We start from the raw sequence: 24,169 nt of genomic DNA, 5'->3' as shown, positions 1-24,169 counted from the left end.
AAGAGTGTGCAAAATGGCAGCATTAGATTCCTTTATTCTAGCTCAGTAATTTCTAGATCAAGTATGCTCAATTTGAAAGTACTTACATGTATGTCAGACGGTCCCTCCCCCCGCAAGCAAACGCCCTGGCACACAGAAGTCAACCAGCGTCTTTCCTTCCCTGGTTCATCATTATTAATGATAAAGAATCTGCAAGCCAATTTCTACCTCTGTTGACACCTATTGAGCCCTAATCGTAATTCAGCAGTGAGTTCGTGCTACTAGAAAATAATACTATTCACTCCCTCTTAACACTTGTTTCCACAAGTCTAACAGGTTCAACAGCAGTAAAGATTTGTTGCAGAAGTAAACACACACTGGTAGGAGATTAAATGAGTTTAAAAGATACAGTTTCTGGTATCTCTTTTACCAGAACACTTACACTTTAAACCAAAGGTCATGATCAAAACACTGCTGATCCAGGAGCTTTGGAAAGGGCTTTCTTAGGAAACTAGCACTGCCATTCTTTAATTAGCTCATTCTGCAAAGCTAGGGACAGAAGTTACACATAAACTGGTTTAAGTCATTAGAAACTGGTTTAAATCTATAACAGAACAGAAGTTCAGTGCACATAAACCAGTTTCAAAATGGCTGAAACTGGTTTAAGATAAACCTGGTTGAATGTAGTATCAGACTTAACTGATTTAGGTCAAATCAGTTTATAAAACTTCTGTCCCAGACCCCTTCCTGGTTCAAGTTAAATCACAGTCCCTCAGCATCCCAGTATGGTGCTGTGCTGACTGCTCCCGCAGACAAGAGTTTGAGGTGGGGGTAGTTGGCATCTACCTGCTGGGGTCTGGGGCTGGGGGCAGGGGGGAGGCTAAACCCCCATCCACCTGAACAGAGCTATCCTACCCTGCTAAACTTACTGCCAGCTGTGAGTGTGGACTACAGATTCCAGAGGCACCTGGAAGCAGGAAGAGGAAGTGATGAGCAACCCTGCAGAGTCCTCCTGTTGTGATTCTGGAGTGCAAATCCCAGAGACCTCAGGGGTAGCAGGGAAAGGAAGCAAACACAGCCCATGCTGGCTACATGCCAGAGAACTGTGCTCTAGCACCCCCTGGCTTCTGGCCTGAGTCACTGCAGGCATGTGGCTGCAAAGAGTAAATGTCTGTTCACTTGTTAATCAGTTTAATCTCTTCAGTTTAGACTAACCTGCAAAAACTGAATCAATTCAGCCTCGGGCTTTTTGACCGTCTGTACTTAGCCAAAAAGCTGTGCAGAACACAAACCTCTCCCTCTGTCATAACACACAGGTGCCTGGGCTCTGCAACACCCCTTGCCAGAATATATGGAGCAGGTCAGCTCCTGAAAACCAGATTTTCACAATGGCACATCTCAAGCCACTGAGTCCTAGGCACAGGGTGGAGATTATTTGGGTGCATACCCCCCAGAGATGACATGACCCTGTGGTGTACCCTACATTATAACCTCTGTTGCTAAAAAGGAAGGTTTAGAGCATTCTCAAATTTTCTTTCCAGATGGTTCCATTACATTAGCTCTTTCTGGTCTACAGACTAGGCCTGAAAATGTCTTCCTTTATGTTAGCAGGCCTCTCTTTATTATCACCGTCAGTCTCTCTCACAGATCTGGTTGCTGGTAGTACTTCATGCCGTTCTAGAGCCCTCCCTTGCTCACGCTTACTTCATGCCTCACTGAGCTCAGTCACCTACTTAGCAACTATGTACATCTTCACCTCTTGACCCCTTCCTTTTCTCTGTGCTCAAACTTCCTCTTCCTATCTGCAAGCCCAGCTGACAACATTGTTAAGGAGGTATCTTTTTTTTTAAAGGAGAATCTCTTTTTAAGGAGATAGTGCATAACACTGGCTTGCACAGTCATAAAGTTAACCAGTTTAAACTTAACACAGGACAATGATGAATCCAGCTAATACATACGAGATTTGTCCTTTATCAGTTATTTTTGTGGACATCTACATCTCCTGAACAATAGGCTCATTTCTCTTTGTTGCTGCCAATGCTCCTGTTTCCTAGTTTGGGAGCCCAATACTGGGAGTTTAGCCGGTGCTTTGAGTGGATGCATGATTAGGTTTACTTATGGTGCAAATATATTTATGGAAACAGTTGTACATTTCAGAACACTGAGAAGACGTTTAGGTGCATATTTAGGTTTCCCTTTCCAAAAGGTCACCTTCCTCTTGGGAGAGTATCCACTCTAATCTCTCTCTCTCTGTTGACACTGGGCAGTTTTAGGTGGCTGCACATGCAGTATTGCTACCATGGTGAAATTTCTGTGTGGTGGCATACTTGTCACGTTCAAAGACTGGCACTGGCATAAAGGCATGTAGAAGAACAGTTGTTCTATGATGACAGCAGAGGTTTCAGTTTCTTACTTCTTGCTGATACCAGTTTTAGGTCTGGATGCCTGTCTTTTTCTAAAAGTGAGGGCCCACACAACAGTTGACTGGTCTTGTCATTTAGAACTTTCCTAAAGCTGCTCCAGAGTCAGCTTTGCTGTAGTAGCCCTGTTTCCTTTGGCTTCTTCAGAGTCAGCTGCATCTATGAACAAGCTGTTGTACCAGGTTCATACCACTGTCATAATTTTTGCCTGATGTGAGGTTGACTGCTGTCCTCTCTCTCCCTTTGACTCAGCTCAAGTCAAACAATACGGCCTAAGTATCAGATACATTCTACACTAACAACCTTCTGGGCCAGGAGGAAATTCATGGTTTTTCACTGGTCAGAGGAAGGATAGAATTCAGATGCTCCTGCTCAAAAGCATGAGGTTTTGAGGTAGACACACATCATAGAGAGAGTTAGCAATACAGCATCTGGGAAGTTGAGCCAATCTGATTTACCCAGTGGAGGGCAGTAGTCCGGTCAGTTCGTTTCAGAACGTCTAAAGGTTCATTGGCTGCTCTTGCTGCAGGGATGTTGGGGGCCCTGTGCGCAGTACAGAGTGGGATGTCTGCATGCATCTCATCATGTGAGAGTTACCACAGTGATTAGGCTTCAGTGCACATGTGAGTGCATTCATTATTTTACTGAATCACATGTGCTCATGATTTGACTCTCTCCTTTTTTGTGCCCCTGAACCCTTGTGAGGGCACATGTTGCACATGCCTTGTTTTGGCATTGGTTGATAGGTCTTGAGGCCCTTTCAGAGCTGAGACCAACGTGGAAGCCTAGCTCACAGAGGGCTATTCGATTTAGATTTAGAAGAAACAAAATATATTTTGTTAATGGGATGCAGGGATAAAAGTCACATGAAAGGAGAGGGAGAATTTCGACAGGGATAAAATACCATATATGAACCAGCCCAGATGATTGGTGTATTCAGAATGAGATCTGAAAGGGCATCTTACAGATGAGGACCATAAGAGGATGAGAACATAACCACTGCCATTTACTAGGCCAGACCATGGGCCTATCTTGCCAAGTATCCTATGTCTCGCAGTGGCAGAGGGTGGATGCTGAAAGGGAGCGTGAACAGGATATGACCAGGGTTTTTCCTGTTCCTCTTCCACTTGCACCCTCTGTCTGTACTTGGGATGTTGGGAACAAACTACACCCATGTGTTCAAAAAATGGTCTGATTTCCCTCTTTCCCACTCCTTTCAGAAACATTTCTGGTGTTGTGGACTGGGCAATTCAGAAGCACCAAGCCTGTTCTTTCATGGTCTATTATAGCGTCATATCAATAACTTCTCAGGCCGGGAGATCCAGGGGTAAAAAAACCCCTGCCCCTCAAAAAAGTGGAGCAGCGCACACGGGGGCAGTGCATGCTGCCCAAAACTGGAGTCTGGATGGCCAGAGCCATGCTCTGGTTGCCAGCCAGGCTCTGAGCAGCAGGATCACTGCTGTTGCAGCCTCAGGAGGCCCCAGGACCCCAGGTAAGGCTGCTGGGGTCAGCCCAGTGCAGGCCCCAGCATCCCCTACCCCACCCAGAGTAACCTGCCATGCACCAGAGGGTGTATAGCACAGGCGTTCCCCAGGGACAAGTAGCAGTGGCACAAGGTGTGCTGCTGCTTCTTGTCCTTGGGGAAACAAACATCCACGCTTGTGTGTATGCGGCCTCAATGACTGCTTCGTGTGTCTTTTATATGGTAGTGTATGCCTACTCAACCAAGATGGGCAGCTAGTCTTGGACCAGACAGGCAGGCACACCCACCTACTGAAGCCAGGAGATGTTGAATGCCTTTACCCTTTCCCTGAATTGGGTAGCAGAGCACCAATCCTTGCCCCTGCATTGGTTTTGGTTGTGTAAGTCTGCCTGAGCGACTCTGATATGAGCTCTCTCCAGGTTTCTAGCATAGAAGTGACAAAGGGAAACGGGATTTCTAGCTGCAGAAATTCTCTGGTGAGCAGAGATGAGCTGTGGGTCAGTAGCAGAACTATGACCATGTATATGCATTAGGTTTCTACACGGAGAATCACTGCATAGAAACCACAAACACACATGCTTCATCAAGTTTCTCCCACAGGAAAGAACACCTGTACACTTTCTTACCACTAGCGTCCTCCCATAGACCAGGAGCTGCTGAGTGGCAGGAAATGCTCCCTGCACCCTTCCTAGGACTGGGATCACCCTAGTACTGAGAGAAATTAGGGTGGAGAAGACTTCCATGACTTCCCCAGAGTAGGGTCACCCAGTTTGGAGAGGGCATGGGGGACATTGCCCTACTTCTCCTGTCCCTCCTTGGAGATGGGTGCTCCCTCCTCCACTCCCTAGATCAGGGTCCTGGGTCTGGAGAGCAATTCGGGAGGTTTGTTCCCCCTGGTCTTCTCTCCTGGACTGGTCCAGTAGGGGAGGGGTGCAGCTGCTGCTGCTTGGGGAACAGGCTGGGGGCTTTGACTCACTGTGTCCTCCTCTCTGTTCCTGGAGATTGGGAGTGGAGCAGAGGAGGCTACTCCCTGCCTGTTCCCCGGATACTGGGTTGGAGAAGGTGTGGCGAGTCTTTTCCTGCCACTACAACCTCCCTGGGGACCAGCAGGAGTAGAGTAGCCACTGCTCCCCAAGCTTTTCCCAGACTGGGATCACCTGGTTTGGTAAAAGCACAGTGGTTAGTAGAGAGGGGGCAGCTGTAGGCTGAACATCTGTATTGCTCCCTCTCCTGGAAAGATTTCTACCAGTAGAAATGAATGCCTGGTCATGGCCTATACCACTAGCCCAGCACCTAGTCACTCTAAGGACAAGGGAAGTGGAAGCAAGATAAAGGCAAATTTGAAAAACTCTGCCCCTCAAGCTACAGGACATGTACATATGTAGTCACAAACTGGAGTTTTGCAATTAATATCTACCATGGCTATTTGTAGATTACCTTCACCCTAGAAGCAGTTGCTCAGTGACACAGAGCAACATATGGGATACAAAAGCTCCATATGTGATTGAAGATGTTTCTAAGTCGTGGAAGGTGCGAGGAGAATACTTGGCCTCACCTGCCAAAATTTTACAATGGGATCCTCTAATGTGCCCAAAGTTGAATTTACAGGACATTTGAACGATAAAATAACTGTTTGCCTATAATTCAAGGAGGCTAAATGAGAGCTCTGATAAGCAGCTCTGGTGTAATGACCAAAAGCTGAGATGCACATGGCATATCATACCATGCCACTATTAGCAGTTGGCTTAGATCTGAAATCAGCCCTTTTTAGCTGTAAAATATCAAGTTTGCACAACCCAAAAACACATTTTCATTGGCTAAAAGTAAAGTTGGTTTTGGAGTCAAGAATGGCTGATAATTAAATCCAACAGCATGAGAATCTGGTACTGATCTGCTCTGAACAAATGATTTGGCCACCTGAAAAGGGGAGAATCAAAACCTTTTCTCCAAGCAGGCTCAAAGAACTTAAAGAAAAATCCTTGGACAGCAACAAAGAAAAACATAACGCAGGCAAGTGAAAAAAATGACAGGGGATTGACCTGGTTGTTGGACATATGTGTGTTAGAAAAACTGGAACTATCATTTTTTTGACTAGCAATCCTGTCAGTGATCTTTACATGAATTTAAAACATGACAGGAACAGAAAGAAGCTTGTGCTGCTGTCCTCAAATTATCTTGCCTCCACAATGCTTTTCTGGAAGGATAGTTGTTTTGCTTTAACAGAGACAAATTCAGTAATATTACAAAGATGAATGCAACAGAATTACACACTTGGTAGAGGAAAGTTTAGCTTCGTGGCAGTTAAGAGTTATCCAAGAAATTTAACTACTTGAAATTTGCCATTTTCAACTGTGTGGAGGAAAATCTGGAAGGAGCAATTCCAGCAAGTATATTTAGTCAAACAGTACCAGATGGCTGTGTGGGATTCACCTTACACTTTGGTTATGAATGAATGTAGTCAGCTAAGAATGTGTTAGACTGTATTTTTTGCCTCTAGAGTTATGGTCAAGGTGTGGCCAATGCCGACATGGCTGGGTCTGGATTATGACTTGGGGATTTGTGGAAAAGAAAAGAAAAGAAAAGAAAAGAGAGTTTATGCAAAGCCAGAGAGTGTTGTGATCAGAACATGTCACTCAGATGTAGTCACTCTGTGACCAGACGTTTGCGCTGTGTATGAACCGGTGCCACAATTGCAAACAGGCAGCAGGGATTTTTAATAGAGTATTTTGTGCTTTCCATCTTGGAAGAGTCTTACAAGCAGTCATCCCATGGAGTAAAGCATAATTTCAATTGTACAGATGGGGGAACAAACAGAGATTTGCCCAGTGTCACAGAAGCAGTTCATGTCAGCAGCTGAGATTTAATAGCAGTTAGTCCTATCCTGTCTACTGGGTTTTGACACTGGCTTCAAGAGGAAGAGGAGAAGGCTGACTATCCCATAAGATAGGTATCATTCTTTTCTGATATGAAGACAAACGTAAACCAAGGACAGGTTCTGATTCAGGAAGTTCTTCAGCTTGTGCTTAAATCTATTCCTTTTCACATGCTTCAAGCCTTTTCTGAATCAAGGTGCAAGGTATGGTGCATTGTGTATCTTTCATAATTAATCTCTGCTGTAAAATAAACTCAAAGCCTGCATCCAGACGAGTGTGGCTGTGCAGTATGTGGTGCTGCAAACATGTCTGTGGTGCCACATACTGCACACTCAGCTGTTCTCTGTGCTGCAAGGTAGCAGCACTGCAAGGTAGCACCGCATTAAAAAAAAAGTGGAGTGGTGCATGCGGAGGCAGCACGTGCCGCTCAAAACTGAAGCCTGGCCAACTGGAGCCATGCTCTGGCTTTTGGCCAGGCTCTGAGAGGCAGGATTGTTGCTGCTGGAGCACCAGGAGGCCCCCAGGACCCCAGGTAAGGCTGCTGGACCAGCCCAGCGTGGCAAGGTGTGCCACTGTTTCTTGTCCCCAGGGAAACAAATGTCCATACTTGTGTGGATGCAGCCAAAGGGTGCATTTCCATGTGAATTTTACCGTGGAGTAGACTATTAGCTCTGCAGTAAAGCATCACAGTCTATGTGTGCACTTGTATTAGGGCTCAGTAGATTAATTAACTCTGCCATAAGATAGTATGGATGGCGACAGTACTATCTTATGGTAGAGTGCTTACGTGCAATCAAATGCACATGTAGACTGTGACAAGAATTGGCCAGGGCAGAGGGTGCTAAATTATGGGGGCCTGCCTGCTGGATAGCCCTGCACTGTAGCACCTTTGTGCCCCAGTCAGCCCTTTCACCACTCAATGCCACTACCTGCAGCCCAGGGCTGACACCCGGGCCCCCTGCCAACCTGAAGCTGCTCTGCCCTGGCTCAATAAGCTGCAGTCCCAGGCACACATGTAAAGGGGAGCAACTAACTCTGGTGCAAATTGTGCCAGAGTTTATTTCTGCAGACTAATAGCACGTGTAGATGCATCCAAAGGGACTTATATCAGTATCTTCAGAGTTTACATTTGGTTCATTATTACATACTATTACATGCAAATGCAGCACCTGCTGAGACAACCTAGAGCATTTGGATGAAGCTTGTTTGAGTTCACAACTGCTTAGTTTTTTCCAGGAACCTGCCTCCCCATTAATTAGATATTAGATACCATAATACAGAGCCTATATATCCTTGCTCCTGGCAAGGTTAACTCATTCCACTAAATCCATGGGCAGTATCTCTTCACATATTAGCAACAGTCTGCAACCCAGTGGGTCCCAATCCTTCTCTCAAAAGTCCCTGGCCTTCAAAAAATTTTCATGGGTGTAACAGAGAAGAATACTGCTCATTTAATGCAATAAAGATATAACTATTGTATCACTAAGATAATACTGTACTAATTGTTTTGCTCTTTAAAGAGTGCAAATCACCAGTGGGGAAAAAGAAAATTGGCTTTGTTGACTTTTTAAACATACATACAAAGTGTATATTGTACATAGTCACAGTTGTTTCCCAGGAAAATAATTGCTGTGTTCAGACCCATTTTTTCCATAAGAATTAGTGAAACAAAAAGTTAAAAGTGAAATCAACAGCCGAGACACACAAACAAAAACAAGGTAACATTCTCATAAGGGGACAAATTATGCTTTCCTTTTTTATTTTATGAATACATATACAAGATATGCATAATCTTCCATTAGTCAGGCTTAAAAGTAACAAATTTTGTTTTTAAAATAGCTTAAAGAAAACTGACAGAGTTGGTGCAACATATCTAAAATATACAGTTGATTATTTTGCTCAAATTATTGCTGAAATGCAAACACTGTGCTGTGTGTGTATATGTGTGTGGTCAAAGCCTCACCCAGGATATTTCTCTAAATGAATAAAAAATGCTTTGGCATATCCAGAGGCTCCTCCACTCATGCTTTCTTGACATTTCTGAAGTAGACAGAACACAAGCAGAGATTATAGCATATATCAGTTTCACTCCTTGGCAGCAATGTTTTTTAAATGTGAAGGGAGGGGGGGGGGAAGGAAAAGAGGAGTGATTCTGTTGAGAAGAAATGTTTACTTCCATATTAAGATGATTATATTAGCAGGATGAAACAGGATGGAAACAGCTTCAAATAGAAGCACTTGTGAGATACATACATATAAACGTGTGTATGTATGTATGTATGTATGTAATGAGAAAATGCTTATTTTATATGAGAGAGGAAGATTTGTCAAGATAACATAAAATGAACCACTCTAAGACTAGCTTCCAGCAAAACATTTTGCTTTATTGGATCTAATTTCTAGCTACACATTAAGCTGACATCTGTCAAACTTTTTATTTTTTATATGGCAGTCTATATGAATTTTTTCATGCAACTTCTACAATTCTAATACAGGGTGAATAACTTGGATTAAACAGGTGAGGAATAACAGATTACTATTAGGACCAATAACAGCATAATATGTACATAGCGCCATATTATATTCTGATGTCTTCACAGTAATGTGCAAATGTGACAAATATGGCTTTTATTTTGTGTAAGAAAAGAAAGTAAGACATAATTGTACAGAATATTTTAATATGTTTAGGAGTTTTTCACTTCCTGTGAAACATGTTCAATTCTCATTACCTTGAGGCTAAATAGTTGCCACCTCAGTATGGAGGTGTAGTTTAGGCATATTTCCAGAAGGGGGCATTGATTCCTAAGGCACAATATTAATGTTAAACAGTTTTAAATTAAACCATGCTTTTTGGGGGGGGGGGTTATATGAAATAATAGGATGTTGCTAGTTATATAATAAGCTGTTGATTTTACAAAATACAATGTTAAAGGCTACACTACATGCCTATCTGTGCTCTGTGAACGTTAGCTAATCAGAAAACATACTATACAGCGCTGCATATGAAACTTTTGTTTTTTTGGTAATATTTTTTTTGTACATGTAGCAGAGAGTTATAAGGCTTCTGCGGAATAATAAACTTATAACTGAACAAATATTTTAAACTCTTTCGTACTAGTATTTACAATTACATTAGTTCATATTTTTCCATTTGGTAAATAATATGTATTTTGTATGCATCCTTTTTGACTATCTAAAGTGCTTGCTTAACTGCATGAGGAAAGACAATGCATACCTGTCATAGGTGCAACAGACCCTCAACTGAAGTAGCTGAAACATTTGTCTTGGATCTGAAATGCATTCTCAGTAATGGAAATTATTGCTAAATTCAGTGCCCTCAGCAGGCAATCATCTATATTATTTGTCATATATAAATATATGCATATATACTAGTATGTATGTACATGCATACACATACATCTATCATGTAATAGATAGATTTCATTTTTTGTCCATCAACCTTATTACTTTGTGCTACTCAACTTACTTGTGCTATGACTGAAGCCTGATTAAAATAAAAATCTTAACATGCTACTACTAACAATCCTATGATTCATTAGCACATAATATAGACAGTATGAAAAAAGAAAGAGCTGAGATGACAAATTGGGAGGCTCTTGAAATGCACTGAGAATAAGGCAACAGGCTGTATATTACAGCAGAGAAAAAGCTGAAGAAATTCTGGAATTCACAAAGGTATTTTACTCTCAGTAGGGGTGTCTTTCTCCTTCAATAGGCAGTCCTTTGATTTTTAAAACATCCATTTCCAGAATTGCAAGCTTTATAGGTTATGCACCTACCAATACCTTTTATGGTAGCAAACTCAAAGCCTATTAAAAAATGCCCTGATGCCACAATCTGGTAAAATAAGGCACTTCCAGGGTTGTATTCCAGTGGTGCCAAAAGGATCAGTTCTGGGTTTCCTAGTTTTATCCCAGAAAAATGCGCCATCTTAACAGTTTATTCCCTCCCTTTTTTTTCCTCTTGAGATGATTTTCTTTAAAGAAGATATTTCATCAGTTGAGGTCGAAGAGCTACATCTTTGTAAGCAAGAGGTAAATCTTCAGTTCCTAACATTCAGTAAGGTGGAAGATCAGAGTGGTACCAGGTAATATCTTCAGTTTATTTAGTAACTGTGCTGTAGCTGATATATCAGCTGACCTAAAAGTGTGTGGATTGCAAACTAGTCCAATATTGCAAGCTATGAATGGACATTGGTGCTGGAAAGGTCATTCCTTATAATTTCATTTACTGCAAAGAAAGAACACAAGAAAAAAAAGAATTATTAAAATTAAACTTGGGTATGATTACTGTTTCTTATGTCAAATAGATTAAAAGAAATCTGTATCAGTTCCTTTACAGTTCTGCTATAATTTTCAACATTAAGCATAACACTCATTATTAGATAGCTGAAACAGGCTGACCAAAGTGCAAGAGAGCAGGATTAACATAAGTTATTAACATGCTAAACACTGTATGAAACCAGACATCACAAGAACAGCAGCATCTTGGGTCTTTTATTGCGTCAAACAAATTTAGCACTTTGAACGAGTTACAAATAAAACATTCATCTGCTCTGGAACTGGCTCTGATGCTCAAAGTAATGAATGACCGAAAGTTTTAGAATAAATGATCTATTCCACAAAAATAGCCAGAAGGATTATATGTTAGTATTCTTGACACAACAATGCCATGGCACAAACCTGCCAGTTACAGAGCTGAGCACTTGAAGCTGTGATGCCTCTGCAGAATAAGACTACACATGCTAATTTTCCACTGTGGGATGATTAAAAAAATGAAAGGAAACGGGTGTGTTTGTCCAGTACTTGCTATGGGTAAATGAATAAATACACTTTCCTTTCATGTTGATCAACACTCATGAACGTGTGGCCTCTGCTCCTATCAATGAAGACAGAGGGGTGGGGAGGATCAAGTTAAGTTTTAGGCCAGAAGTTGCAGAAAAGAATAAACAAGGCCCATTATCTAAGCATCAGCCAGTCAGACTGCATCTCCACTGATAAAGTATTGTTTTCTTTACTTATGACTCTTCTTTTATTCTTTCCTCCCCTGTAGCTCATTAGGCCATATAGTTTCCCACACTCAAATTATGTCCATTTATCAGCTTGTGATTTTTGGCAGATGGACAGGAAATGACTGAACCTGGCAAAGGCCATCTACAGTGAACTGCACAACATCCCTTTTATTTCCACTCCACCTCCCTGCAGCCACTGCCACCACCTGATTTACATCCAGATAGACTGAATGCCATCAGTAAGGCTGTCACTGCTTCTGAGTTTTCCTAACTTTACTGGGAGGGGAAACACAAGCCCACGTCATGGAACTACCAGGAGTTTTCCTTTGCTCGTGGGCTGCTGTTCACTACCGTCCAGATAACTCCATGTGTTTGTTGGAAAGAGCCCAGCATGTCTAAAATCAACTTCCTGAAGCAATTAGTTGTCGAACATGTTTTTTCTTCAGACCTATTGCACATTTTGTAACAACAATGCAGGAATCAGTCAGGATTAGGGCCACAGAAGCTGATCAGTGGTTTGTTTGATGCTGACTTACACAGATGTCCTACAATAGCAATGGAACATCAGTTGTATTTGTGATTACCTATTTATTTCAGAAAACTAAGAGCAGAACGAAAATGACACGTAAAGACAAAATACTTCTTTCTCTTGATAGTACCATGGAATTTATATTTTATATTAGAAAACAATGGAAACAGATTCAGATGGCAACTCCAGTACTGGTGAGAAGAAATTAGTCTGCACATCCCCTTGTAGAATAATAATGCAACAGTGTTTACAGGTTCTCAAGTCAAGACAGTTTTCTGAACCGAACCTCAACCTTGAATGCAAATAGTGTGCTCTTTTGTTGTGGGAAGACTTCTTCCTGACATTTCTGTCAAGATAAACCTCATAAAGCAGCATTAGGTACACTACAAAATACGTGGCAGCATCCCCATGTAAATGTGGTAATGAAAACAATCCCCTGAGGGCTAGAGATCAAGTTTCACCTTTGTGTACTTTCCCTGTAGGTTTCTTCTGTGCTGAATAATGCTAAGCCACTATTCAAACTGCACCTTAATTTTTATACATACAGGGCACATCTGCATGAGATGCTTACTATGCGGCAGCCTGATAGCACTGTGCAATAGTGTGCCGGTCAAAAACTGTCCTAATAAGCTACTGAGCTGTGTTATTAGGCTTCTGTGCAGCGACCATCACAAAAAAAACCTGTCTGCCCACACTACTGTGCAGTTACTAGTTACTGTGCATTTAGTTAGTACTTAATTAAGGAAGTACTAAACTAAATGTGCAGTACCTACTGCACAATAATGAATGAGTAGATGCGCCCACAATGTAGCTTCAGGATGAATTCTCACAAAGTTTCTGTGAGGTAGGTTAAGTAACGTAAGTGGCATTTCTGACGTGGGGAAAGAAAAGCAGTGACAAAAGCCAGGACTAGGACTCTTAATTTTCAGGGAAAAAGCAAGTCATATCATGGAGTTTGTCATATCAAGGCAAGTGTAGACACAGTTCCAAGTGAAAGCTCTAAATGCAGTAAAAACTGACTATGGGAAAATTTTGAAAATAACCTAAACTACCTAGGAATCTAAGTTCCATTTTCAAAAATGATTTAGGCACTGAGTTGTCCTTTGATTTTTGGGGGACACTGACTTTCAGTGGGAACAGGTTCCTGAGAGCCCAAGTACAGTCATTTTTAAAAACAGGAGTGAGCTCCTAAGTCACTTAAATGCCTTTGAAAATGTTATTGACCTCTACAGCAAACTTTTCCTCAGCATGACCCCATGTTCTTAGCATAGCCCCTCATTCCTAGCCCACTGTCCCCAACCCCTGCGACCCACCTGCTGTTGTTGTGACCCCATATGGGGTTGCGACTCACAGTTTGGGAACTGCTGCCCTAGAGGGTAAGTGATTTTTTCAAAGTCACCCACCAAGGCCCTTCCATCTGGGAGCTCAACTCTCCTGACTCACAGCCACAGTCTGGAACAAACTCCCCCCGGAGGTGGTACAAGCACCTACTTTGGACTCTTTCAAAAAACATGTGGACGCATTTCTTGCTGGGGTCACTTGATCCCAGCTGACTTGCTGTCTATGGCGGCTGGGGGGGGGACCGGACTCGATGATCTCACGGGGTCCCTTTCAGCCCCTAATGTCTATGAAATGTCTATCCTTTTCTATTATTTTACCTAAACTCAACAATGAGACCTAATATTATCAGGACCACATTTGAGATCTATCAAAGTCATTGGCAGCTGTATTATTGACTTTAGGGAAGATTCTGTGCAACTTTCTCATTGTAGCTGAGCTTCCACTGTCTTTATGAGTGACAGTCCAGCACAGCTTCCTCATATAGAAAGACATCTGCTTAATAACATCCCCTTCACCATATCAACATATACCCAAAAGATAGCTTAATCTTGCAATAGTGTATCCATTGCCACTGGAAAACAACCTGATCTCACAAACAAATGGGACTGAGGCAGGTGAAGGGGCCAAGACAGTAGCTGGTGGCAAGATTTTACATCACTCTCATCTAGTATCACCTCCTTTTAATGAGGCTCTTTATTTCACCACTTTTAAATAGTGAATAAATTAAAAGTGTGGGCTCTTTCCAGGTCATGTGAAATGATGCTGACAAAGAATACAAGAGGAAGGCAAGATGTGAAGGAATCCCTGTCTTGCATAGCAGTCAGTATTGTAAATTAGTAAGTCTAGTAATTTAGATACAGCTGAAAAACCCATCTGTCTGAACAGATGAAAGGGGAAAAAAGAGCAGAAGTATGCTAAGAGTGGGCTTTCCCTTGCTGCCCACTAATGCACCTGAGCCTGTGAGGGAATGCCCTTCAGTGGGTGGGAGTGACAGAAATCATTCAGCATGCTTGTGCAGTCTAGGACCCAAGTGATACCCTTTTGTGTGGTGCTTGCTGTGATTGACTAGTAGTAAATCTATTCACTTCCTCCATCAATGTGTTTCTAGCATCTTTTGTAAAAACTCTGCTTTTGTGTCAGGACTGGGCTGTACAAATACTTTTGGAGAATGGTTTACTAGCTGATAAATGCAGTTTCAGGTTGACAAAAATCTCCTTGTGAAAGTAAGTTAAATTCAGTGAACAGGTATGGCCAAAAGAAATTGAGGGGGAAAAAAAGCCAAAAGCTTTTTGTTTGTTAAATTTCAGTTATATCTGTTTTTTGATATAAAAAAGGTTGAAAAAAACCCTCTGAAATAAAATGAAAATTTCCACACAGGTCAAATGAAATGTTTAATTTAACCCTAAAACATTACTTTTTGGTTCAAACATATTGAATTCAATTTCAAACAATTTTTTCAATATTTCATTTTGGCAGGCTTGATCTTTATGCTGCTGAAGCAAAAATTAAGTTACTGACAGAGCCCTCATCCTAGTTACAAACAGAACTTCTCCCAAATGCACCTCAGCTATTTAAACACTGATGGAATGACTCCTCTAGTTGGACCAAAAATTCATCCTATATTCAATGATTTACCCTGTTGCTCTCATGAATAGGCGGGTTTTGGACTACAGACCTGTCACTTCAATATGATGGCCCACTATATAAGGAACAGCTTATATATCTATGTAGCACAAGCAACATTTTGGTTTACTTTGACTTCAATTTTTTTAGTATTCTTGGGTCTGTAGGTTAAAATGATGCAGAGCACCTGACTGTTCCTAATTCTAAGAGTAGTAATAGTTTGTGTGCACATAATACTTTCCAACTAAAAGTTTCAAGGCTTTACATACATTAATTAAAATTACACAATCTTAGTATTCTTGTGAGAAGTGTATTAAACCCAATTTATAAATGTGGAAGCTAAGGCTCTTAAAATTAGCTCATTTGCTTAAAGTCTCAAGGTAATACCATGGTAAATTTAGAATAGAATTAGGGTGTTCATTTTTAGTGCCCAGATTAGAACAACACTTCCTGCAGAAAACACATCCCTTTCTATCTGATATCAAAAAGCTGAGCGTGATAAATTTACAGCACATTTGTCATCAGATTTTAGTTTGTTTTTCTGGTTTTTTGGGGGGAGCGGGCATTGTTACTTTTGTAGTTAACACCTACAGTTCCCCACAATGCCTTCCCTCAATTGATATTTTCCATCTTCATGTTCAGCTTTTCCACTGACATCAAGTCAAAAAAATAATAGTGCTGAGAAATGCAGGTAACACGTGACCTTTGTACCTGTTAGAAGCCTGAAAGAGGAACTTTTCCTTTGCTAAACATCAGATGCCACAGCAGCAGGATGTGGTGAGCTGTTATACCACAATATAGTTTAATAAGGAGTTTTTTCTTTTTATATTTAACTTTGCTTGAAAATGCCCTTGCAATGGAAACTTTTGTTTTACTAAATAGCAAAATCAATATCTTACTGATGCAACAGTTTGAGTTCCTGCTTTAAACAGGGCAACCGGATATATTTAAAGAAAGAGGGACTCCTTATATGGATGTGAACTTTATAGGAAATGGAATCACCTTCAAATGCTGAAGCTTTAATATGGATTCAGATCAAGCCTAATAAAACAGTAGACTTATTTTCTGCAAACTTCTGCATTCCTTTTATTTGGCTACTGTTTTGAATACAGATAACTTTGTGGTGTTTCTGTTTTCATAAAATATCTGGTCTTCCAAAAATAAACTCTGCTTTTCCTAGTACATTCAACATGGGTTCTGATTCACCATTGCACGGTATAATTCCATTCAAATCAAAGGAGTCACACAAGTGTAAAACAGGAATAATGCAAATATGAAATAGGCCCATAAACTACTGTGGTAAATTCTTCAGTACACAAAGAATGCTGCATCTCCTGTGGTTTTATGATGTTCATTTGTGACTATGTAATAAGGGCCAAATGTTTTGAAAGAGACTCAAAAGTGGTAGATGAATTTAGAGCCTCCGGTGCTGAAAAAATATAGTTGCAGAGACTTTAGAAGGTAGGATGACAGTGCCATTATATTGCTCCTGGTATTATCTTTATTAAAAATAAAAGCCCCCTAACCTCAACCTTTTGTTCCATGAACATGTCAAGGTTCCTATGGGGGAATATTTCTACTACCGTGAAGTCTGTCTGCTTAGTTGTGACTAAATGTGCCTACCTTCTCCCTGCATCCTGTCCCAGAAAAACTAGAGTAGAGGCTGCAAGGGAGCCACATTCTACACTATTCATGGTGTAGGGGCCCTGGAGTGTCCTTTCTGATTTTGGTCCTGCCTGTGCCACAGCACCATACCATTACTGTTCTATTCAGGCTCTTCTATGGTTCTCAATAGAGCCATCTACACGTATGCTTTACTGCAGAGTTGACTAATTAGTTCTTCAATAAAGCATCACTGTCTACATGTATGCCAGTATTACGGCACAGTAAATTAATTAAATCCACTATAATATAGTACTGTTGGGAACAGTACTATCTTGCAGTGGAGTCATTTACTGTACAGAAATGCACATGTGGACAATAACCAGGACTGCAGCAGTTAGAGCCGGGGCAGAGCAGCCCCAGGCCGGCAGCAGGCTCAGGGGGTCAGCCACACAACTCTACAGTTTCAGTACTCTTGTGCTCCAGCCAGCCCCAATGCTGCCTGACACCAGCACATGGTACCTGGGGGGAGTCCTGGGTGCACGTGAAGATGCTGAGCCCTGGAGCAGATGACCCTGGTGCGAACGCACCCGAGTTTATTGAGCCGCATTAATGGCTTTGGTAGATACACCCAGTTGAGTTCAGAAATTTTGCCCATATTGAATAAGAAGTAGAAGTTAAAACTTTCAAAATAGCATATGAGCTGCAGCATTGCTTTTTCTCATATATATTAAAATTATCATGAGTACTTGATTAGGATTTAAGGAAGAGATAATTTGACACTAACACATCTCTCCTAGACTTAATAGTTTGTCCTGCATCTTTTCCTGATTATGTTTCCATAATATTTAAGCTGGTAAGCTCTTCAGACAGCACCATGGGCTTCATCCAAAGCCCAATGAAGTCAATGAGAGACTTTCTATTGAATTCAGTGTATTTTAGAGTTGGTTCGGAGAGTTTTGTATCATCAGAGTGAATAATCAGGTTGACCTATAAAAACACAAACTCCAAGCAATGGTGGTATCATTTTGCTGTAGGCAACCAGGCATTTTTCAGTGAATCCACCAGGACAAGTATGCTACATAAATAAACAATTTTGACACAAAGGCTTGCCAGGATATGGAACAGTGCAAGTCACCTGTTTCCCACAAAGCCATCTCTGCCCTCTCCAGCAACTACTTCCAGGCCACGTTTATAGTGCTGTACAAAAGTCACAAAAAAGTTGCACGATAATTATAAGAGGAAGTCTGATGGAGGTTTGGAGAGGAAATGGTTTAGGGATTATACTGATCAGGAGGGTTTTACTATGGTCTATTTAATTCTTTTAAAAAGAAGCATGATACGTTCAAAGCACAGTTGCAATGAAAGTTCTTCAGAAAAGTGCGCATATCATAAGTCACTAAAACTTGGTGCATTCACTTAAAAAAAAATAGAGATGGCAAGCAGCAGCATCTTCTTCAAATCCTTACGGAGAGGAATGGTTAAGCAGCTTGTTTAAGGAAATCTATTGTATCAATCTTCTGTTAATAACAGTTAACTCACCTATATATTTGTAGTGCTACATGCTGTACCTTTTATGTAACTATGAACAATATGGAACATCTCTTTTAAGATGGGACAGAACAACAATAGAACGTACAACTCCTAAAAATTCTTTTACTGGAACCAAAAGCAACAATCCACCTTCTCTTGAACATGCCTCGTGAAAAAAAAATCACTAACTATTTTCAGACAATGGATCTTGTATATGTTATATGTTGTATATGCTTATTTGCTGGGATCCTTTGACTCTAGCTGAGTTCCTGCCCTTTGGGCAGAGGGCTAGACCCAATGATCTTACAAGGTCCCCTCCATCCCTAATGTCTTTGAAATATAATCTATGAAACCTATATTATGTATGTATCAAATTATGTATAGATTTTCCTGTGTATTGACCTCAGGGCTGAATCAAGCTCTATCCCACCTTTTAGGCACATAGATAGATGTATGCGCCTAAGTGTGATAATATTCTGCCTTGCTCTAGGCCTAAAAAACAGCTAATGCAAAAGGTGAGTGGGTCCTCCTTCCCATAACTGCTTTTTTTGTGTCTTAGTCTTAGGTTTAAGATGATGGTGTGTTACAAAAAGAGATGCATTCATGGATTTCCAGGACTGGAGCAGAGTGGAATAGAATCTTGTGTATGTACTTAAATCCACTTGGACACTCAACAGAATCTAGCAGTCATTTCTCACTGACTTTGATAGATGAATGGCTGTGAGCACTTTGGAGCAGGGATCATGTTTTCTTCTGTTTTGTACAGCACCGAGCATTCTGCCAGCACTCATGGAAATGAGCAGCCACATGTAAAGAGAAACAGAACAATGGAGACAAGGAGTTTGGTTCTACTGATCTTTTTGCTCCACTGATCTTTTGGTAATGCCTCATAGGTTATGACATTTGCTTTGTTGTCTATAATTGCTGCCATTGGATTTTTCCACTGGCGACATCAGATTGAACTCTGTCATACTTGGGTACTGTTATGTCTTCTTATTTCAGATAAAATGCCATATTTCATGTCAATAATAAGGAGTCTACAGTCATAAATTGACTGGTAGGATGTGGAAGCACAAAAAGGAATAATGCCACCTCCTGATCACTACATGCATATGTTATTTTTAGAAATAAATGGTGAAATATAAACACATAGATAAACAGTAAATAGATAAAGCTCTGACTGTAAACTCCTAACAGTAAAGTCCTCTTTGGGGGTATAGAGCTTATCTCTCTGACTCCTTAAAATCTTCTCTCACATGTGAATGCCAGAAATTTCTATACAGTGCTATTATGTAACAATGACTGAAAAACAATGCCATTCAAACTTCTGTTTTCAAAGCAGGAGCTATACCATGAAAAAAAAAATCAGAAAGTACTTATTCCTGAGGTGCAAGTCTGCAACATGAAACTATAGATCATGCTAAACCTTGCTGAATTAAAAACAAAACAAAACAAAGCTTGTGAAGCAATGGAAAATATAACTTCACACGTTCCATAAAGAAGTCAGATCTTGTATTACCTCAGGTGTCCTGGATGCATTTAGACCTTACACTTATTTTTATCTGTTTAATCATAATAAGCCACCACCACAGGGTATGCTATTTTTGGAAAGAGTGAATAGGACAGTGGAGCAAATGAGTGACAACAAGTAGCAGGTTTTAATAAAACATGATCCTCCCCTATGAATGTAGGTTTGGCACTGATGAACTGTATTGTTATATATGAGACTCAGCCATTAAAATGGAATCATTTTCCTACCTGCAATACCTGTTTCCTTATTTAACTTGATAACTCCAAATAATGCAAAACCTGCCACAGTGGAAGCATTGTAGAGGGTTAACAGGAAAGGTTCCACACTGATGTGTGATGACAGTGCTGTGCGGCTCTAACTTAACTGGGACTCTTGACTGGATGCCCATTCTAAATGAGTCCCAGTCCCCAGAATCATCACATCATGCAAGAATTGCTAGTTTTATGCTTTTCATCCACCACAGATGAAACCCGGAGAACTTTTTGAATTTCTTGTCTGTAAATACTTATTGCTAGATCTTTAGCTGCATTGAAGTCAATGGAGCTATGGTAATTTACATCAGTCTGGAATCTAGCCCCAAGTATTTTTGCTGCATGTTTGAAGACTGTGATTAAACTCTATTTTTTTAGCTGAAGTTTAAAGTCAACAAAATATACTTGATAGCCTTCCCTCAGTAGAACTCTCATTTAGTTCAACAGGAATTCTGCCTGATTTAAATACTCAAAGGTTTGACTCAACGTGATGCAAGCCACTGAGGACACACAAAAACAAAAAGTGGTGGAGGGATAAATAAACCACATTTAAACCAAATTTATGTGTTTACGTTCCTAAAAGCACATGTAAGAGAAACAAAATAGGCATATTTTTAAGTTTTACACAGAATTTCTATGCCATAGAAGAACTATGCAAATATTACATAATATCACCAAAGTCCAAGATAAGTGGCATTGAAGGTTTGGTGAGGTAGAAGTGTACTCATCACCTGAGCAGAACTGTAATGAAGAAGACAGACTTTACTGTTAGGATGTAGTTCACCCCAAAAATATGGAATAAAATGCTCAAACTGGTCCTAACAATTAATATTACTGTCCACTTGATTTCTTAGAGCACAGCCAAGTATTAAGAAACTGTGAATCAGGCCCAAAATCACCATGAAATGTTATTAAAAAGACAATAGCTTTAAAATAATAAATTCTGAGTTCTTTATATTTGCCTCCTGTTATTTTGGCCTCTGTGGTTGCCATGCTTCACATTTCCAGTCCTTTCCCCACTGTGCCTAACTACCATAAATCCACATTCATTTCTCTCTAAACCAGATGAACTTCCATCCTATTTAAGAAGGTTTCCTACCTTCTCCCTCACTTACTTTAACGAGAGCTGAAATGTACATGCCATCTCCTGATTTCAGCAGGTGGGGCTTTCAGAAAAAAACACATCAACAATCAGGAGATTCAAAATGAAGTTACTGCACTGGCAACATTTGAAATAAGTAGCCCTCTCTCTACCCATGGCTCTCAAAACATTTTACAAATATAAATAAACATAATTTAAAACAACTGATGCCTAATGGTCCTGAGCAGCTTCTACTTTCTGAAAATCCTGCCACTTTCAGTTCAGTGTCTCGATTTGGATTTGGATTTGATTACCTAGATTTAGGTGCTGCCTTTTAAAATGTTGTTGACCACAGAATGTTACTGTTTTCTGATCATATGAAGCTCTATAATGCTGTGACATATCTAAATCCGTAACCCCCCAAGGTAAGTAACAGAAAATTACATCTGGTTATAAAGCACCCATATTTTATATGACTACACCGTAAGTCCGCTGGCCCAGAAGTATCTCAACATTCTAACTCCACAAATAAACACATAAGACCCTGATGTTTTGGCTTTGCATCTCTTTTCTATATGTATGGTCACACTTTTTTCCATAACTCAGTGAAATCTCTCAGTTCTAACTCACAGCTAACACACACTCCATAGCAGTCCAGGGCAAAAAGGTTAACAATCTTTGAGAAAACTGGCGAGAGATACTCCCAGTTGTCCTAATTCCACTTGCTTTGTAGCTTCGGATGGTTCCTCACACAAACTAAAGGAACAAGAAATGATAGCAATAATGGAACTGTGGCTGTTTTGTCTGCAGGATCCCGAGGCACAGACTATCGCTCCACAGAAGAAGACGTGGGAGTGTATGACACTTAACTATGTTCAATCCCTGCTTCCTCCACAACCAACTTGTTGAAGCCTACGAGCTGCTGCAGGGGCAAACAAGTGAATATCAAATAGCTGTGCCAGGTGGTAGTGAAAGCCATGCAACCCTCTGTGCCTGCCTGCCTGCTGGCAGCCAAGACAGTTCTCAACCTCACTGCTGGAATGGCTAATGAAACTGATAGGTGAGGGAGGGGAGGAAGGGCACAGCTCAGGTTCCAAAGTACAATAATACTGTTCTAGTTTAGCATCAGAGAACTACTTTCCCTGTCTTTTAATACAATGCTAAGGTTATTTTCCTCCCTACTCCCTCCACATGTCCATATGTACATGAGAAAAGCCTGCCTGGCAGTCAGCTAAATAGGAAAAAAAATCAGACTGCTGTTTTGGATATTACACAGTTATACTGTGCTTGTGTCACTGCCAGCTTATCTACAGCCTAAAATGTTCCAGATTCATTTGATTTGGGAAGAGTGGGCATAAAAGAGATGGGGGTGGGGGGAGAGAGAGGTGATAAAAAAATCCATTCAAAGTCTACAACAGGGCTAGTCCATTTTCTCATTATTGTTGTTCTATTTTACTTCTCCTAAGAGTGAAATTCAGCTCCATGCATAAGGCCCGGGCCCCACTTGAGTCTTCAAACTAGACCTTAAGTAAGACTTAAGTGCTGACCCTCTGCAGTGTCAAATTTTTAGTGTGTGACTTTTCCCCTCTCCTTTATCAGCTGGGTACATTTCAAATGGAGTTGAGCAGACACAGAGATACCACAGAGGGGAAAAAACCCGTGGATCTTCTCAAGAAAAAATATTATGCAAACTAAAATACTCAATACATTAATACATTGTTCTAGATGGAGCCCTTTATACCAAATTTTAGAGGTTTCAGGCAGGTTGAAATTACTCATTTTGGTGTTTTGGGTACACATAAAGATATGGAACTACAATGTCCATCTTTAACACTTATTCAGAAACGTATCTTTTGCTTTAATACTACAAAAGGCTCGGCAACTGGAGAGTAGAATGTACATTAAAGGCTAATTTTCATTTTTAGATTGCATTAGGATGGGGTGATGAGGAACTCCTATTATAATCAAAGCAGCCGATTAGCTTTACAAAGTATCAGCATCCCTGACACTGGGGGTACAGAAGGGAAGAAGGGAACAAGACAGGGTTCATAATCCTTATGACTTATTGATTTCAGAGTTAAAAAAAGCCAAACAAGATTGAATTTCAGTATTGATTATACAATTATTAATCTTTATAGAAGCTTTTCCAACATTGCATATAATGAGCAATTCATCAAAGTATATTAGGTGCCATGGAAGTTGCATTCGATATAAAGGGGTCATTAAGTTTCTTGTAATTGCACATTACTGGAGCTTTAGTTAGTTCTAAATCAAATCAACAGGACGTGCACGTATGTTCTCTAATTGACTTTATGTAATAATAGTGTGGCCCCTGGTGATCATCAGAAATACTTGAAAATGAGCAGCTTTGTGCTAATGTTTTTAGAAGACTAGGTCAGGTACAGCTAGGCTTGGCAAATAAAGCAAAGAAACAGAGTACTGGCGAAAGACTCATCTTGGAGTCACATGGGGGTGGTATTTATCAAGTGTTCTTTTTCTACTTCACACTAAGGAATTGGGCCCAGTTCTACTTCCACTGAACCAATGGCAAAATTCCAAGTGACTTCAGGGAGATCAAGGTTGGAGATCAAAACCAGAATTGTCATCGACACAAGCTCAAAGAGACAATGGGGCACAGCTGAACTGTGTCTGAGCAGGCAGTGACTTCACTGGAATTGAACCTCTTCACATTATCTCCCAATATAATACTCTGCAATACCTAGCTCTTAGGTGCTTTCAATTAGTAAATGTCAAAACATTTTACCAAGGAGTTCAATAACATTATCCCCATTTTTATAGGCGGGGAAACTGAAGTGGAGAAAAAAATTAAACCCTAGTGTTTGCCTCTTTCTTCATAGTTTCTTTATTTTGTTTTAACTCCTTATCTGGGG

At 40.6% G+C, this 24,169-nt stretch overlaps 1 protein-coding gene across 2 annotated transcripts in view; it reads right to left on the bottom strand.

The window, feature by feature from the left end:
• Positions 1-8,497: 8,497 nt before the first annotated feature.
• The window catches only part of LOC102368918 (nuclear factor of activated T-cells, cytoplasmic 1-like), a 71,402-nt gene continuing 55,730 nt past the window's right edge, over positions 8,498-24,169 (bottom strand). For both annotated transcript variants that reach the window (XM_025194467.1, XM_006037986.3), the window contains exon 4: positions 8,498-11,006. In XM_025194467.1, coding sequence (XP_025050252.1) covers positions 10,957-11,006 — 50 coding nt within the window. In that variant the 3' untranslated portion in view covers positions 8,498-10,956. The remainder of the gene's footprint in view (positions 11,007-24,169) is intronic.

The sequence above is a fragment of the Alligator sinensis genome, unplaced genomic scaffold (assembly GCF_000455745.1).
Source record: "Alligator sinensis unplaced genomic scaffold, ASM45574v1 scaffold252_1, whole genome shotgun sequence".
NCBI classification, from domain to species: domain Eukaryota; kingdom Metazoa; phylum Chordata; order Crocodylia; family Alligatoridae; genus Alligator; species Alligator sinensis.
The sequence above is the reverse complement of the archived record's forward strand: the minus strand, read 5'-3'. Positions and strand labels throughout refer to the sequence as shown.